Raw genomic sequence first — 17,993 nt, 5'->3', positions numbered from 1 at the left:
CTGTTAAATTCAATTGAATGGAAAGCTTATTTTTTTGCACCTTTACTTAAATTGTTCCTTAATTTTGTCTCTGTCATTTTAATAATATTTTTTAAGAAGTTTTTAAATTGTGTTATTTTCCAGAGACAGGCCTGTTTAATTTATTTTCTTAAAGAAGGTTCAGTTTAACAAGTTGAAACAAAAGAAATATATAAAAATAGTTTACTTGGTAAAATTTGCATTTCAGTTAAATTTTACATTTTTATTCCAAATATCGTGATACATATCGAATCGTGAACATTATATTGTGATACACATCGTATCGTGAGCTGAGTGTATCGTTACACCCGTAATACATATATATATATATATATATATATATATATATATATATATATATATATATATATATATATATATATATATATATATATATATATATATGTATTAAGGGTGGAGCCGAACCCGAATACGGTATTCAGAAAGGCACAAATAGCGTGTTTTTTCGAATACTTATTTCGAACAAATACTTGAAAAATTATTTGTATTCAGAAGCAAGAAAAACACTAAATCAAAAAGCAGCGTTTCCTCATGAGACCACAGTGCATGCCCGCGTGAGTGAGAGTGAGAGAGAGAGAGAGAGAGAGAGAGAGAGAGAGCGCGAGCGAGAGAGACGCTCAGTCGGAGGGCGGGGCGGAGGGGTCTGGCACAATCTTCTCCACAGATACAGACAGAGAAGGCTCGGCTGAGCGAAAAAAAATCTTATCTGCATCACTATTTTTGTTAAATAGATTTTTGTACCTTAATTGGGTTCCAGATGCAGTTTATAATCTTGTAGCGGAGTTTGATCGGGATCGGGAAGTTTGCAACCGGGTGCTCTGTTTACGCAACGTTAGCTCTGTTAGCGCGGTAATTTAGACAATAGACTGTTGACAGAGTAACGTTAACGTTCGTTTATAAAGGTTAAAATGATGCTTTTGCAGTTGTGTCGAATAGTATGCACTTATGGGAGTTACATGGTACGTCTACATTACTGTCTTTTGCAGACAGCAAGATATATGCTATAGGCTAGTTAACCTTAGCATAGCTTACCGTCACTTTTTATTAACTTAAAACTCCTCAAATACATTTGGGCACCCGAATAGAAAAAGAGTGAGACTGCTTCTGAGCCATTTCTTGGTCCTCCACCAGTCAAAAAAAAAAAAAAAACATGTTCTTTGTGGAAGAATTTTACAGTCAGTGGTGCTGCAGATAAAACAAACTGATACTGTAACGTTATAATGTGTGCAAAAGTGAAGTCGGCAGAGATATTAAACATCTGTCAACATCTCCTATGCATAATCATTCATTTCTTTTCGGCTAAGTTCCTTTATTAATCTGGGGTTGCCACAGTGGAATGAACCACCAATTTATCCAGCATATGATTTACGCAGTGGCTGCCCTTCCAGCTGCTACCCAGCACTGAGAAACATCCATACACTCTCTTTCACACACATACAATAGGGACAATTTAGCTTACCCAATTCACCTGTATTGCATGTGTTTGGACTGTGGGGGAAACCGGAGCACCCGGAGGAAACCCACGCCAACATGGGGAGAACCCAGTCATGGCTCGAACCAGCAACCTTCTTGCTGTGAGGCGACAGTGGTACTCACTGTGCCACTGCGCAACCTTCTATGTAATGTATTATCACATGCACTAAAAGCATCCTCTCCTGATACTGTCTGTGAACCCCCCACAAGCATCAATCCCCTCAATCAGCACAGCTATGTTCTGCTAAATCCTCCACAAGCACCAAACCATCAACACAGCCATATTCTGCCCCAGCAAGTCAGTTTCAAACATAAAAAACAAAAAACAAAAACAAACTTTGTGTCTGTTTTGTGGCAGGCAGATGACAATATCAGGGCTGTATCTTTTAGTATTATATAGAATACTTTTGTTCTGCCAGATCCCCCAGGCAGGGTTTTATTTAGATTTATTTAGTTAAGTTTAGTTTTTGGAATTCTGTCCATTGGAAAGAAGTTCTTTCAGAAGAAGAACAGTTTTTTGAAGAATTATTTGTTTTTATTCTGTCTATTCAGTGTCCTTCAACAAGAACGGTGGTGGTGGGGTTCATAATATTCACAATGGTATTTTATTAGTTGTTGGTTTAACCATGGATGAGATAATGGCTTCTATGTTATTTTCTTTTCAATGACATTTCTTGTCACATGTTCAAAAACAACAACCAATATTGCATGTCTATAATTTATATAATGGGTATAATTAAACAATACTTTCACTATAATGTAAATTAGAAGTGTAATAGAAAAAATATATATTTTTGCGCCATTTTGAATTTTACTCGAATACAAATACAAATACAAATACTTTTCCCCCCTCAACAAATACAAATACAAATACAAATACAAATACTTTTCCCCCCTCAACAAATACAAATAAAAATACAAATACCGGCTGCTCCGCACATCCCTAATATATATATATATATATATATATATATATATATATATATATATATATATATATATATATATATATATATATATATATATCGTATATTACAATTACAGTTATATTCAGCCTGATCTCACGAGAAAACATAAGTATTTTACATTTTGTCAGTTTACTCGTACGAATTCGTACAAGTTTAGTCGTACGAAATTGTACAATTTTAAAAAGAGGCACCTAACCCCACCCCTAAACCAAATCGTCATTGGGGTATGAACAAATCGTACTAAATTGTTTGAATTAGATTGTACGAATTGATACGAGTTAGCCACAATATCAAAAAGTTATGAATTGCTGTAAGATTGTGTTGTGATTAGGGTTGTAACAATATACCGGTATGACGGTTTACCACGATTTGAACGTGCACGATTATCATACCATGAACAATTGCATATCAACGGTTTTAACCCTTAAAGACCGAGACAGCCGCCCGCGGCTAAAAATAAGTATTGCTCTTAAATGTTTAATAACTTTTGATCCGCTGATCCGATTCATACAATTCAAAGATTGGCATAAAGAAGAGAATCTCAGCTTTCCAGTGCTGTATCACATAACATTCGCGGACTTTCAGAGGCTCCGGAATCAGTGCGATTACGTCATCAACATTTGACAACGCTGATTTGACAAAGAAACGCTCGTCACTGTGTCTCCGGACAAATCAGACATGATACATTGATGCATTGTCCCTCCTCCATGCCCAGATTGGTTCAAACTCGCTATATCACAACCAATAAGCATAGGTTTCGCTTTTGTTTGTGGACCAAGCTTTTTGAACAACACGGAATGAGAGAAAGGCATACATTTATGCGCGGCTAAATAAAACGCCAAAAAAAAAGTTTTGCATGAAATAATTCTCATACTAAGTACTTTTGCATGCACAGCAGCACAGAAACATGACAAAACAGTGACACAGCAAAGACGAACTGCTGCTCTTGCTGTTTATCGCAAAAGACGCAAATGAAGGTGCAGCTGTTTATCTGCATTGCAGACAACCATATCCAAATCCATATCCATAGACAACCATATCCATGCTGGCACATAAAACCTAAGGATGTTCCATATTGAATCTAGTTTCGTTATGTAACTATTTATAGTATAGTAAATATTTATATCTATTTTTTATTGAGGATTTGCACCATGTTTATTTGGACTTTATTTGGACTTTGACACATTATTTATTATTTTCTTATTTTTATTTGTTCATTGTAAGTGGTGTTGTTTATAGTAACTAAAAATATATTATTTGGTGTAACTGAGGTTTTAATTTAACACTGATTCGGGTGTATCTGAATCCCTGCAGACAGTCGGTCAGAACTGTTTACTGTCATCTATTCAAAGAAATTCACTCAGACTCCATTTCTCAGTTGAACATTTACTGATGATAAGTTGTGGTTTTCTGAAACAATACAAAAATAATCTCACATAAGTAATTATATAAATAACAATTAGAACATCAAATAACAATACTTATAATTATAAAACATGAATACAAATTACAGTAACCGCACCATATGAATGGAAACATTTAGAGCAGTTGTTCCCTAACTGTCCGCAAGAGGGCGCCAATAGATCACTAAACGTGGCTGAGGCACATTTTCCAATGAAATAATAATTCACATGTATATGTAGTAAATAACTCGACGAAACGATTACATTTTACATGTAAAGTGTTAACATTACATGCATTAGGTATACTGCATATGAAAACAAGTCTAATTATCAACTATTATAAGTTACAACTCCAAAATCGGCCATTAGACGCTATTGCGTTATGGCGCTATGGCGCATTTCACCCGCGATCTAAAATAAGGAGACATTTACATCAACAAAACCAAATACACTTACTTTCTGTGCACGCACAACTATATACATCATTGGTTGTCTTAATCTGCATGCAAACGTGAGCAGAGAAGAAGATAACTTTAACTTTGCAGCGATTTCAGTTCGGGCTCTTTGTCTGCTCTGCACACCTGCTTCTCTTCCTTCTCTAAGTCCCGCCCATTAAAGTGACAATGCACTTGCGTATCAGTCAGCAAGAGAATGTTCCAGAAGCCTTTTGAACAGCCGCCCCCGAATTCAATAATTGAATTCGCACATTTACAAAAGGTTCTTTCCTTAAAGTGGATCAATCTTCAACAAGGGTTGGCAGCTTAACTAAACGTGCTACTGGTCGGGTATATGTTTTCCTTCCAACTTGTACAGTGGCTGATCTTACTCTGTCATCAGCTCCTGGATGTACTTGCCCGATTTTCCCCACTGGCCATAGAGCTCGAGGGAGCTGAGGATCGACAATCATCACTACTTCGCCAACCTGCAGGTTTTCCTTTTCTGCTTTCCATTCCTGCCGAACTTGGAGATTGGGCAGGTAGTACTTAATAAAATGCCTCCAGAAGTGGTCTGCTAACAGCTGGCTGTGTCTCCAACGGCGTCGGCTTATCACTCCTGAGTCCTGATACACCACCTGGGGCAGTGAGGCATCTCTGCGGCCAATGAGGAAGCAGTTGGGAGTGATTGGATCTACATCAGAAATGTCTGATGATGTGTAGCTGAGCGGTTTTGAGTTAAGTATCCCTTCAATCTCAGTTAAGACTGTTCTTAAAACTTCCTCCGTCACAGTCTGTGCCCCTAGTGTAACTTGGAGAGCAGCTTTAATTGAACGTATTTCTCTCTCCCAGCATCCCCCAAAGTGGGGTGCTCCCGGTGGATTGAAGACAAACTTAATTTGTTGGGAGGCAAGATGACTTTGGAGCTCGCTGTGCAAGGCGCCAAGAGATTCCTTCAACTCTCGTTCTCCACCTTTGAAGTTAGTGCCTTGATCACTTAGTAACTCGTATGGCTTTCCTCGTCGAGCGATAAAACGTCTTAAGGCCATTAGGAATGAATCAGAATCTATACTGGCCAACAGATCTATATACACTGCCCTGGTCGTGAGGCACTTGAATATTATGCCCCACCACTTCTCATTTCTCCGTCCAATCTTAATCAGGTAAGGTCCAAAGCAATCCATCCCTGTTGAGAAGAAGGCAGGTTTAAAGAGCTGTTGTCTTGCAAGTGGCAAGTCTGCCATCAGGGGAACTTCTGGTTTCCCTTTCCATCTACGACACTCTGCACATTGATGCTGATGTCTCCGAACTGCTTCACGTCCTCGTAACACCCAATATGTTCTCCTCATCTCTGCGAACACTCGTTCTGATCCAGGGTGATGTAGCTTCTCATCATAATCCTTAATAATGAGTTTAGTTACAGGATGGTGGGAGTCAAGGACTATGGGGTGAATACAGTCCAGCTCTGCTTCTGTGCGATGTCTCAAACGGCCACCTACCCGAATGAGACCAGTGGTAGGGTCAAGTTCGGGAGAGAGAGAAGCCAATCGGCTTGTACCTGATACTGGTTTCCCGGACTTTAGTTGGGCCATCTCGGTAGGGAAGGATTCAGATTGGATTTGACAAAGAACAAGTTGTTCCAGTTTTCTTTGTTCATCAGCACATGTAATGGTGGCCGCCCCGTATAGCTGCTGATTACACGCTTTTATGAACTCAGTCATTGTCTCATACTGCTGTGGATTTGGCAAGGGTGTGACTGTAATTGCTCCACAAAACACAGCTGGCCTTAGTTCGTGCTGCTGCTCTTCAGCAGGCAAGGATGGCTGCTCTGGCCAAGTCTCCACAGGCAGCTTAAGAAATGAGGGGCCTTGATTCCACTGGTTACATTTGACTAGGTCACACAGCTTTTTTCCTCTTGGGATACTATCCGCAGGATTGTCCTCTGATCGTATGTATTGCCAGCTTGCAGAAGCTGTGAGTTCTTGAATTTCCGCTATTCGTGTTCCCACAAACACCTTGTAACGACAAGAACTTGACAATAACCAGGTAAGTACAGTCGTGGAGTCTGACCAGAGGGTTAAGGAACAGATGGGTAATGTGAGCTCTGTGACTAAGACCTTGGAGAGCTGGGCACCACTTAGAGCTGCACACAGTTCAAGGCGAGGTATAGACTGTTGCTTTCGGGGAGCAACACGTGACCTGGCTGCTAGAAAGGCAACTTCAACCTGTCCTTCTGTGCTTTCTGTCCTCAAATAGGCCACAGACCCATAAGCCTTCTCCGACGCGTCACAGAATACATGTACATCTCGTCTGCTAGTTGGTACATCCATGTCTGGACTGGAGTAGCATCTTGGCAGTGTTATCTTGTCTAGCTCACACAACTCCTTCTCCCATGAATTCCATAAACTGAGCAGATCTTCAGGCAGTTGTGGATCGTCCCAATCACGCTTTTTATCCCATAGACGCTGCACTAGTATTTTCGCTCTTGTGGTGTAGGGGATAATATAGCCAAGGGGATCGTATTGGCTGGCCAGGACACAATAAATGCTGCGCATGGTTACTTTAGTACAGTTCACTTCCCTGTGCTTGTAGTGCAAAGTGTCTGACTGACAGCGCCAGAGCAGTCCCAGGGTAGATTCTTGGGTATCTTGCAGTCCCTGACTAAGCCAGAGCTCACAGTTATTCGATCTTATATCACAGGGAAGGTGAGTGACTACTGTTGGACAATTGCTGGGCCACTGACGCAGTTCAAAGCCTCCTTCACTCAATAGGGCACAAAGCTGATCAACAAGATCTTTGGCTCCATCTTTGGAGGGGAGACTGTAAAGACAGTTGTCAACATAGAATGACTTTTCGATCACTTCCCTCACCTGATCTCCGGGTTGACTGTGGTCTTGTACGTGTTTTTGGAGAGCAAATGTTGCACAGCAGGGACTGCATGTAGTCCCAAAGGGAAGTACCTGACACTCGTACACTTCTGGGGCTTGATCTACAGCAATGTCTCTCCACAAGAACCGAAGCAAGGATTTGTCTTCCGGGAGCAGCCTCACCTGATGAAACATCCCTCGTATGTCGCTACTCAGAGCTGTTGAGTGTTCTCGGGAACGTAGTAACACTGCTAGCAAGGTGGGGCTCAAAGTGGGACCTGGTAGTAGCAGCTTATTCAAATTTTGTCCCTCATACTGAAATGAGCAATTGTACACAACACGATTCTTGCCATTGTGGGTGACCATATGGTGAGGGATGTACCATGATTCTTGTGATTTCTCAGCTTCACCTGGTTGTAGTTTCTCCACATAACCAGCATTCTTTAGTCTCTCAATTTCAGCCTTGTAAGCACATACCTGATCAGGTGTTTTCATCAGCTTACGTTCAATGCTTCTGAGCTGTGGCAGTACAGCTTCTTTAGGCATGTGCAGAGTCGGCATATGTTGTACACGCAGCAGTGGTGTTGCATATCGCATAATTCCATCCACATTAACTCTTACAGTTTTCTCTTGTAGGAGTCGGATAGCCTCGTGATCAAGTTTTGACCGAGTCACTACTTTCTCATTGCGGTATGGGATTACGTCCATCTGCCATAGCCTTTCTACTTGGGCAAACAGTTCAGCATTATGAGGTATAGCGGTGAAGAGGCATTGGTGAGTATTGCGGCCATGCTTAATCTCGTGTGTTGGGCCTTGTAGTGTCCAGCCTAGTCGAGTTCGTACAGCAGCGGGTCCACCTGGAGGGCCTAGACGAACTGGCTCAATTGGGGTCACCAAGTGTGGACAATCTGAGCCAATGAGCAGTACAGGCTGTACTCTGTCTATTTGCTGCAAGGGTAGCCCTGCTAAATGGCAGTACCTCTTTTGGAGGGAAGCAACGGGGTGAGATTGTTCTGCCAGTCCAAGTCTTTCTGCTGTAAAGGCACCTTGAATGGAGAATTTTTTGTGTTTGTTACTGACAGGGGACACTGTGAATGAGACTGCCGCCCCGTGAAGAACCTGTTGGTCCTGCCTCACCGTCCGCAGTATTAGGTCCTCTGGCTGCCCTTTCAGATTTAATTCCTGTGCTGCAGTATGGAGCAGGATGGTCCTCTCCGACCCGTCGTCCAAAACAGCATATGCCTCAATGGATTTGTCTCCATTGGTAATGATGACTTTGCTCACCTTCAAAAGTACTTTACGGCTATAAACTGGGCGATCAACATACAGGACATCCTTGGTGGTGTTAACTAGACAGGAGTTCTCTTTAGTGGCTGTTTCAGTGGAATCTACAGTCCGTTCATTTACGTCATGCAATATGCATAGGTGTCTCCTGTTGCAAGTCTTACAGGGGGATTTCAGGGTGCATTTCGAGGCATGATGGCTGCGTCCGCAACACCAACATCGATTGTTTTTCCGAATCCAGGACTCTTTCTGCTCTTTGGTAAGGTCTTTGAAATTGGCACACCCATTCAAGAAGTGATTGGTATTGTCACAGTAGGGGCAATATGCACTTAACCGTCCTTTAAACCTGGCAGATTTAGGTGTCACCTCTGAGGATTGTGGTTGGCTTATTCTCCCACTCATGGGTTTCTCTGTGCCTAGCAGGATGGTTGTGGGTTTCCTGGCAGCCTTAGGATTACGATACTCCAGCCTTTTCTTGTTGCTGGGGCCTGGTGTGAAACCTGAAGTTTTGACGCCATCATCCTGAACTTGTAGCTCATACTCTAGCCAGTTAGAGAAATCGATGAGGGTTGGTATAACTACTCTCATAGGGTGTATATATCTCTTGAAACTAGTTCTCAGCTCATGAGGGAGTTTGCTTTGCAGTCTTGAAACATGTGACCCACAGTCCAATTCAACATTACCTTCAGGACCCAGCTGTTCTAGCATGCTCACCAGAGAACGCACTCGAAGCGCAAACAGCTTGAAAGCTTCAACATCTCCAGGTCTGATATTGGGGCCATCCATGACCTCAGCGATGTTCTGCAGGACCAGCTTGTGTGGCTGACCATACATGTTAATGAGGGCTTGCATAGTGTCCGTATAAGGGTGTGTTGAGTTGCAATAAGAGTCTGCTACTAGCAATGCCTCCTCTAACTGTAGATGATCTGTGAGGATTTGATATCGGAAACGTTCAGATGCATCACTGGGTAGGAGATTCTCTAAAGCCATGCGCAACCTTGAAAACTCTCGTGGATCCGATGTTGATAAGAACGGAATAGAAGGCTTAGGTCCTCGGTATGTTCTCTCTTGAGAGTATGGCACTGCAGATGGAGGCACAATCCTTGAACGCTGCATATTGTAGGATTCTCGTTGGTCTGAGTGTGAGGGATAATTCTCTCTGGGCTCATAGTAGTGGATGGGTTCACTATGTGGATGAGGCTGAAGATGAGGAGCTAGTCTTGGATTAGGGGTACGATACCTTGGCAGTGCTTGGGGCTGCTCTACTGGTATAGGTGAGACAGTGCAATCTCTCATCTGCTCTGTTATCTGCTTAATCTGCCCAGAGGGGTACTGGGGGAAATCGCTGCTTTGTGTGGGGGACAGAGGCTGGCTATGAACTGTTTCTGGTACGTCAGGGCGAGGAGCTGGTAACCGAGCGACTGGCTTATGCTGAATGGCTACGTTTGAGGCTAGCTGCTGGATCTCTCGTTTCATTACAATATTTTCCTCTTTAAGACCCTTTAATACACTTAAAATCTCTGGCATTTGTCGGATGCAGCTACGAAGCTCATCATTCTCTCGTTGCAACTTCTCCCAGGCTGACTGCTGTGACTGATGATACTGTTCATCTTCTTCTCTCTGTAACACTCCCTGTGTACGTTGCCATTCATCCTGTAGCACCAGATCACTGGTTGGTGAACGCTGACTTATAGGTGTGGAGGCATGAGACTCACGTTCAGTAGACAATGGAGCATATTCTGCGTTAACTTCTTCATCACTTGAATATGTAAGTTGCTGGCATCCCCTCTCAGATCCAGTCATACGTACTTGGAAGTCTGCTAGATATGCAGGAGGCTTTATATGTCTTCTGGGGCGAACAGCTGGAGGCTCTTGCTGTGAACGGGATGACATTTCTGCAGTTATTCAGCATCCGGCTCGAAGGACCACTTTGTAACTGAGGTTTTAATTTAACACTGATTCGGGTGTATCTGAATCCCTGCAGACAGTCGGTCAGAACTGTTTACTGTCATCTATTCAAAGAAATTCACTCAGACTCCATTTCTCAGTTGAACATTTACTGATGATAAGTTGTGGTTTTCTGAAACAATACAAAAATAATCTCACATAAGTAATTATATAAATAACAATTAGAACATCAAATAACAATACTTATAATTATAAAACATGAATACAAATTACAGTAACCGCACCATATGAATGGAAACATTTAGAGCAGTTGTTCCCTAACTGTCCGCAAGAGGGCGCCAATAGATCACTAAACGTGGCTGAGGCACATTTTCCAATGAAATAATAATTCACATGTATATGTAGTAAATAACTCGACGAAACGATTACATTTTACATGTAAAGTGTTAACATTACATGCATTAGGTATACTGCATATGAAAACAAGTCTAATTATCAACTATTATAAGTTACAACTCCAAAATCGGCCATTAGACGCTATTGCGTTATGGCGCTATGGCGCATTTCACCCGCGATCTAAAATAAGGAGACATTTACATCAACAAAACCAAATACACTTACTTTCTGTGCACGCACAACTATATACATCATTGGTTGTCTTAATCTGCATGCAAACGTGAGCAGAGAAGAAGATAACTTTAACTTTGCAGCGATTTCAGTTCGGGCTCTTTGTCTGCTCTGCACACCTGCTTCTCTTCCTTCTCTAAGTCCCGCCCATTAAAGTGACAATGCACTTGCGTATCAGTCAGCAAGAGAATGTTCCAGAAGCCTTTTGAACATTTGGAAAAAGTCAAATTTGCTTCACTGTTCTATTATTTTGTAACATTTGTAACATACCGTATACCGCGAAACCGTCAAACCGTGGTATTGTTTTAGACGATTATCATACCGTGAAAAATTCATACCGTTACAACCCTAGTTGTGATATTACAGGAATTGTACAATTCCTTGCAATTCCTTTTCTGTTAAACATTTGGGATATGTTTTAAAAAGAAAAATTTAAATCACAGGAGGTTGAATAATTTTGACTTGAACTGTTTATTAACTTAATTTTAAAGAGTATACTATGTACTGTATACTCTGTATATAGCTCAGGTTCCTCTTTAATTCATTCACACAAAATAAAAATAAGAAAAATTAAGAAAATCATTAAATCACTTTTATGAAGACTATTTAACTCTTTGTACAAAATAAGTCTGAATTGACAAAACTGTAGCTAAAAAAACAACTTGCATGGCAAAGTTTGATTCGTGAGGTGAATGTTAAAATCCTTAGTACTAAGAATAAGCAATAATAATAATAATGGTAACCTTTTTAACACTTTAAATGTTGCCGTGCTTGTCAGACTAGTCTTACATCTCACTTCTATACTCTATAATATGAATACTTGCAGAAAGACACAGGAGATGGGCATTTGAATTAGGGTCACATCTGCTGATAAGACATGGAAACTCAGCAGAAAAGAAACAGCCCAACTCAAAGACAGCAGGAAGATAAAAACACCCACTCTTGCCCAGTCGCTACTGGCCTGGAATTAATGGAGACTGAATCACAGCCCAAGGGGGATCAGTTGATGCTAAACCAGTTGGAGTGATTTACTCAGCACTCATGCTTGCAAGAAAAGGTGAAAGAACTCATGCTTTATCAGTGGAAATATTTTGAGTTTTTGGGAATTACCACAGACATCAGTCACTGGCTGTATATAAACAATGACTCACAAGAATAGATTAGAATATTTACACATTAACATTCAAGATCACTGAAAAATCTCTTTAGCAACATTTTTTTAATAACTTTTTTGTAGTTTCTTTTTGAACATTTTCAGTTATATTTATTTTTTTGTAGATTGTAGAATAACTTTGTATTTTAATGTTTGTTGTTCTCATTTTAATACATCAAGATACATATCAATGATAAGCATAACAAAAACTGTGTTGATAACAAAAACTGTGCATTAAGTGTAGTGATATTCAGGGACTCTAATTAAATTAATTTATAAGAATGTGTGTTTGTGTGTGTGTATAGACACACACACACATACATAAATACATACATACATGTATGTGTGTGTGTGTGTGTGTGTATATATATATATATACATATATATATATATATATATATATATATATATATATATATATATATATATATATATATATATACAATAGTTCTGTTTGGTTCTTGAATCTAAAAAGAACAGCACTCAACAGCCTCTAGCTTCTTCAGCTTTCACCCTTGTCTATTACTCTACCCACATACAGCAACAAGCAGGGGACAAACTACAGTTTGACAAATATTCCTGCTTTTGGTCAACATAATGTACTTTTGAGGCTTTGTAGGCGAGAATGTCGTTGTTTAGATTGCAACTATGCAGTTTATTTATAGGTATAGTGCCTATTTTAAATATTTATCATTTCTGAGAGAGGGCGTTGGCGGGCATTAGCCTGTCATTAAGCAGGGCAAAGACTGTTCTTGTTGTTCTTTAAAAGATGATGACAGAGGCCGCATAATAAGCCCTTAGAGGAGAAAAACTGCATAAGTTTTAACTTCAGCTGATCAAAACATGATTAAACTGGTAAGTGACTTTCTAAGTCGATCTCTCTCTCTCTTTTGTATGTTGTAGTGCTGTATTTATACCATAGTAATTGTAGTGTGTTAAGTGTGATATGGGACTCATCAGGAATGTATGTATTTTGTGTTGGCCACTATTTGTATACCCCAAGTTACTTTATGGTTGGCCATCTGCTTGTTTCGAATGTGCCTCCTGTTTTTGTTACTGCAGACTAGTTTAGTAAACAGAAAGAAAGAAAAAATGCCTGCATGTGTTCACCATTTTTCCTTATCGCAAACACAACAGTAATCTGGTAGTGATTGCACTGCTTTGGCTTTTTCAGGGTTAATTATTGTGATCTCCCAATTGCAACAGAAAAATACAAGAAGATATTTCTTTAGACTCATGGCATTTCATGCCGTTCAGCCTTATAACCTTAAAATGTCAGCAAAATGACCTGTTTTATCATCACTTTAGACATTACGCTAGAGAATCATTCAAATACCAGATCCAAAGTGACGTGAAGTAGCAACAGTTTCTGCTGTTCTGATGTCAGCTGCAAATGGGAATGTTTGGCGGAAGAATGTAGTTCCTCTTACAAAAGGGTTTTTAGACTCTCCGTGTTTGATTTTCTTTTTTATACACACGATTATGCCGTTGAATATATATACAGTTGAAGTCAGAATTATTCGCCCCCCTGTTTATTTTTTATATAAATAGTTGAAGTCAGAATTATTAGCCCCCCTGAATTATTCACCCCCGATTAATTTTTCCCCAATTTCTGTTTATTAAAAAATGTTTAAAAAAAATGTCAACACATTTATAAACATAATAGTTTTAATAACTCATTTCTAATAACTGTTTTATTTTATCTTTGCCATGATAACAGTACATAATATTTGACTAGATGTCTACTAAGACACTTCTATACAGCTTAAAATGACATTTAAAAGCTTAACTAGGCAGGTTAGGGTAATTAGGCAAGTTATTGTAATGATGGTTTGTTCTGTTGACTATTGAAAAAAAACATAGCTTAAAGAGGCCAATAATTTTGTCCCTAAAATGTTTTTTTAAAAATTAAAACTGCTTTTATTCTAGCCGAAATAAAACAAATAAGACTTTCCTCAAAAGAAAAAATATTATCAGACATTCTGTGAAAATGTCCTTGCTTAAATATCAAAGTTTTAGAAATAATTTTGAAAGCTTCTATAGTATTATTTAAATGTTTGTTTATTAATAGTTATTTTAGTGCATCGAGTCAAATCAAAAGGAGAAACCCAACTATAAATAACCCTACTCATGTACATCTAGAGTGTGAGGGTTTCAAAGCATTTCAGTGGCATTTGGAGTTAAAAGAAAGGTCATTGAAGCCCTCGTAGGGCTTTCAGCTTGGATCTTACTCTGATTGACCTTTCGCCGGTGGTGTTAGTTTCAGGATTTTGAAAGTTCTCCCACGCCGACCCTGTTCCCTGTAGATATCTGTAACCTTATCAGCAAACGTTCTGGCTTGCATGACCAGCTCTTAACTTGTTGTGTGTTTGAACGCCATACAGTACTTGAAGCTACTTTGGATCTTTCAGTTAACATCCACATACACTCATTCACACTCATACACTATGGACAATTTAGCTTACCCAGTTCACCTGTAGCGCATGTCTTTGGACTGTGGGGGAAACCGGAGCACCCAGAGAAAACCCACACGAATACAGAGTGTGTCGCTGGCATCCGCTGCGTAAAAATTTTCTGGATAAGTTGGCGGTTCATTTCGCTGTGGCGACCCCGGATTAATAAGGAGACTAAGCCAAAAGGAAAATGAATAAATGAGTGTACGGATGTTTCCCAGTACTGGATTGAGGCTAGAAAGGCAACCCCTGCATAAAACATATGCCTGATTAGTTGGCAATTCATTCCACTGTGGTGACCTCTGATAAATTAGATACTAAGCCATAGGAAAATAAATGAATAGGTCAAATGGCTTTTAAACATTGTCCTGTTTGCTCTTTCCCTAAAGAAAAGTATCCAAAAGCATGTGCATGTGCGTATTTTTTAATAAAGAGCATTTATTGTGTGTGAACATACACCCAAAGCACTTCACAATCATACAAGCGTGTCTCTCCTCATCACCACCATCCACCTGGATGATGCGTCAACAGCCACAGGACAACAGCGCCTGTGCTTCACCACACACCAGCTGCAGGTGGAGGAGAGACTGTGATTCAGCCAATTCACTGGATCATTGATAAAGGCTGAGGGAGGGAATTTGACCAGGACACTGGGGTTACACCTCTACTCCTGAAGATGAGAAGTGTCATGGGAGTTTAAATGACCACAGAGAGTCGAGACCTCAGTTTAACATATCATCCGAAAGACACTATAGTGTTTCTGTCACTATACTGGGGCGCTAGGACTCACACAGACTGCAGGTAGTGTGCCCCCTGCTGGCGTCACTAACATCACTTCCAAAAGCAACCTAGTTTTCCAGTGAGTTTACTCAATTTTTTAGGGTAACTGGTTGCAAGCAATGCATATGGACTGAATTTAAACAAACAAAATAAATGTAGTAAATCTAATGTTTTCAGTGCGCTGACTCCTAACCTGACTCAATCCTGCTCTGCTTTAGCAAGCAACCAGTGTTGAGCTACAGGGTGATATGGCTGTGGCCAAAACCAGGTGTATATAGGAGGAGCATATGCTGTAATATTTTTTATTTTGCCTGGCTGGTGGGTGGCAGGTTTCGAGCGGGTTTGGCTTTAGTAAATGATTTACTGGAATGATCTGGAAATGGCCCATGACCTATTTCCGAAGGCACCAAACCACAGTGGAGATTAAAATCATTTCTCAAAACAAAGAGGTGTACACCATAAATAATAGATTGTATTATTTCAGGCACGCCACTTGCTGTAGAAAACAGAATTGCTTTTCAAATGCAGTTTAGATTTTTAAAGGGATAGGGGAAATAAATGAATAAAATACCGTAACTATTTACTCATCCTCAAGTTCATGGTTCTAAAATGTATGATTTATTTCTGATTACAAAAGGCAAGATTTTCTGAAGAACGTGGGGAAAAAGCAACCGTTGAAATCCATAGTAGGAGCAAAGAGATAAAAATACTCACTCTCTTTCAGCTTATTTTTTTATTTAACTGGAGTTATACCACAGAGGAGATGAATCAATTACTCTGGCATCTATTTTATCGGCGGATGCCCTTTCAGTTGAAACAATACAATACAACCCTGTGCTGGAAAACACCCACACCCTCTCCCATTTACACACTACAGCCACCTACAGTATACCACATGTCTTTGGACTAAAAAAAAAATTAACTGAAAAAAATACTTTAAAAGTCAGTTCATATTTTTACAACATTCTTCAGAATATCTTCCTTTGTGTTTGACAGAAGAAATAAAAGATATATATATATATATATATATATATATATATATATATATATATATATATATATATATATATATATATATATATATATATATATATATATATATATATATATATATATATATATATACATTTTTGAACTAGTGAAGGATGGATGAGTAAATGGTGACAGAATTTTTATTTTTGGGTTAACTGTCCTGTTAAGGCAATGTGTAAATTAGTCCATTAATTATGTATGATTTATTTGGCCCAGAGCAAAGATTATGAGACTGGGGGTTTCTTTTCAATTTCATGTACGATAATGTACGATAATGTCAAAAAGTGTCACATGGATCCACAAAAACAACGAAACATTTTTGTCATGCATACTAGGCCAGTTGGTGATGCTGTTTTATAAGAAAACAAAAACATGCTGTCCTGAGAATAACAGACAGTTGAGAATTGTTATTTTGGTTGTCTAACACTCGCTCATGCTTGTAGACTAAACATGTATCACGCATGTGCATGATCAGCATTTTCATAAAATGTAATTTTTGTAATTAACACTTTTAAAAGTTGCTAAAATGCTTAAAATATAGAGCAAAAACTCCATAGTGTTGTTTTTGATATATCTGTATTGGCCCAAAATTAGTGTTAAATCTAGACTCAGTGATGGCTATGATTAAACATTGAAGTTAAATAAGGATGGAGCAACACTTTTTTTAAGTTTATTTGTTTATTCCCTGAACAAATTCTTGTAAAATACTGAAACTTAAATGAAGGAGGAGTGGGTTTTTCCTCATTTGAATATTCTACACTCACCGGCCACTTTATTAGGTACACCTCATTAGTACCGAGTTGAACCCACTTTTGTCTTCAGAACTGCCATAATCATTTGTGGCATAGATTCAAGAAGGTAATGGATATATTCCTCAGAGATTTTGGTCCATATTGACATCATAGCATCACGCAGTTGTCACAGATTTGTCGGCTACACATCCATGATGTGAGTCTCCCATTCCACCATATTCCAAAGGTGCTTTATTGAATTGAGTTCTGGTGACTGTGGAGGCCATTGCAGTATAGTGAACTCATTGTCATGTTCAAGAAACCAGTCTGCTATGATTCAGGATTTATGACATGGTGCAGCATCTTGCTTGAAGTAACCATCAGAAGATGGGTGCACTGTGGTCAGCAACACTGAGGTCAGCAACAATACTTGCAGGCTGTGGCTTGACACAATGCTCACTTGGTACTAATGGGCAAAAAGTGTGCCAAGAAAATATCCCCCTTTTTTCAGACCATTCACTGTAAACCCTAGAGATGGTTGTGTGTCAAAATCCTTGTAGATAAGCAGTTTGAAAAACTCACTCCAGCGGGTCTGGCACCAACAACCATGCAACGTTCAAAGTCAGTTAAATCACCTTTCTTCCCCATTCTGATGCTCAGTTTGAACTGCAGCTGATCATCTTGACCATGTCTACATGCCTAAATGCATTGAGTTGCTGCTATGTGTTCGGCTGATTATAAATTTGTGTTAATTAACAGTTAGACAGGTGTACCTAATAAAGTGGTCGGTGAGTGTAATTTTTTGTGGAAAAATGTTGCTAAATGTTACACACAGGGCAGG

The 17,993-nt window shown here is 39.5% G+C and overlaps 2 protein-coding genes across 5 annotated transcripts in view; one reads left to right on the top strand and one right to left on the bottom strand.

Annotated features, from left to right (window-relative positions):
* Positions 1-17,993, top strand: part of ppp1r14ab (protein phosphatase 1, regulatory (inhibitor) subunit 14Ab) — a 38,840-nt gene that overhangs the window by 12,550 nt on the left and 8,297 nt on the right. Inside the window, exon 1 of one of the 2 annotated variants that reach the window (XM_073922841.1) lies at positions 12,603-13,011. Within the exon in view, the coding sequence (XP_073778942.1) occupies positions 13,000-13,011 (12 nt within the window). The 5' untranslated portion in view covers positions 12,603-12,999. 2 annotated transcript variants of the gene reach the window in all.
* LOC141375001 (uncharacterized) lies at positions 3,851-11,148 on the bottom strand. Of its 3 annotated transcripts, XR_012390814.1 has the most exons (3): positions 10,998-11,148; positions 4,340-10,548; positions 3,851-3,890 (listed from the first exon to the last, which is right to left on the bottom strand). XR_012390814.1 is itself a non-coding variant. In XM_073923602.1 (2 exons), the coding sequence occupies exon 2, from the start codon at positions 10,359-10,361 to the stop codon at positions 4,620-4,622; it is 5,742 nt and encodes a 1,913-aa protein (XP_073779703.1). In that variant the 5' UTR covers positions 10,362-10,548; positions 10,998-11,148; the 3' UTR covers positions 3,851-4,619. The 3 variants fall into 3 exon arrangements, 1 of the variants encoding a protein (XP_073779703.1); XR_012390813.1 differs by having other exon boundaries at positions 4,340-11,148; XM_073923602.1 differs by having other exon boundaries at positions 3,851-10,548.

This window comes from Danio rerio, chromosome 15, assembly GCF_049306965.1.
Source record: "Danio rerio strain Tuebingen ecotype United States chromosome 15, GRCz12tu, whole genome shotgun sequence".
In the NCBI taxonomy this organism is placed as follows: domain Eukaryota; kingdom Metazoa; phylum Chordata; class Actinopteri; order Cypriniformes; family Danionidae; genus Danio; species Danio rerio.
Note: the sequence above shows the minus strand (reverse complement) of the source record. Positions and strands in the feature narration are given on the sequence as shown.

Bases quoted from the DNA above. Each gene is read 5' to 3' on its own strand.
- LOC141375001 (XM_073923602.1), bottom strand. From the start codon at position 10,361: ATGTCATCCCGTTCACAGCAAGAGCCTCCAGCTGTTCGCCCCAGAAGA.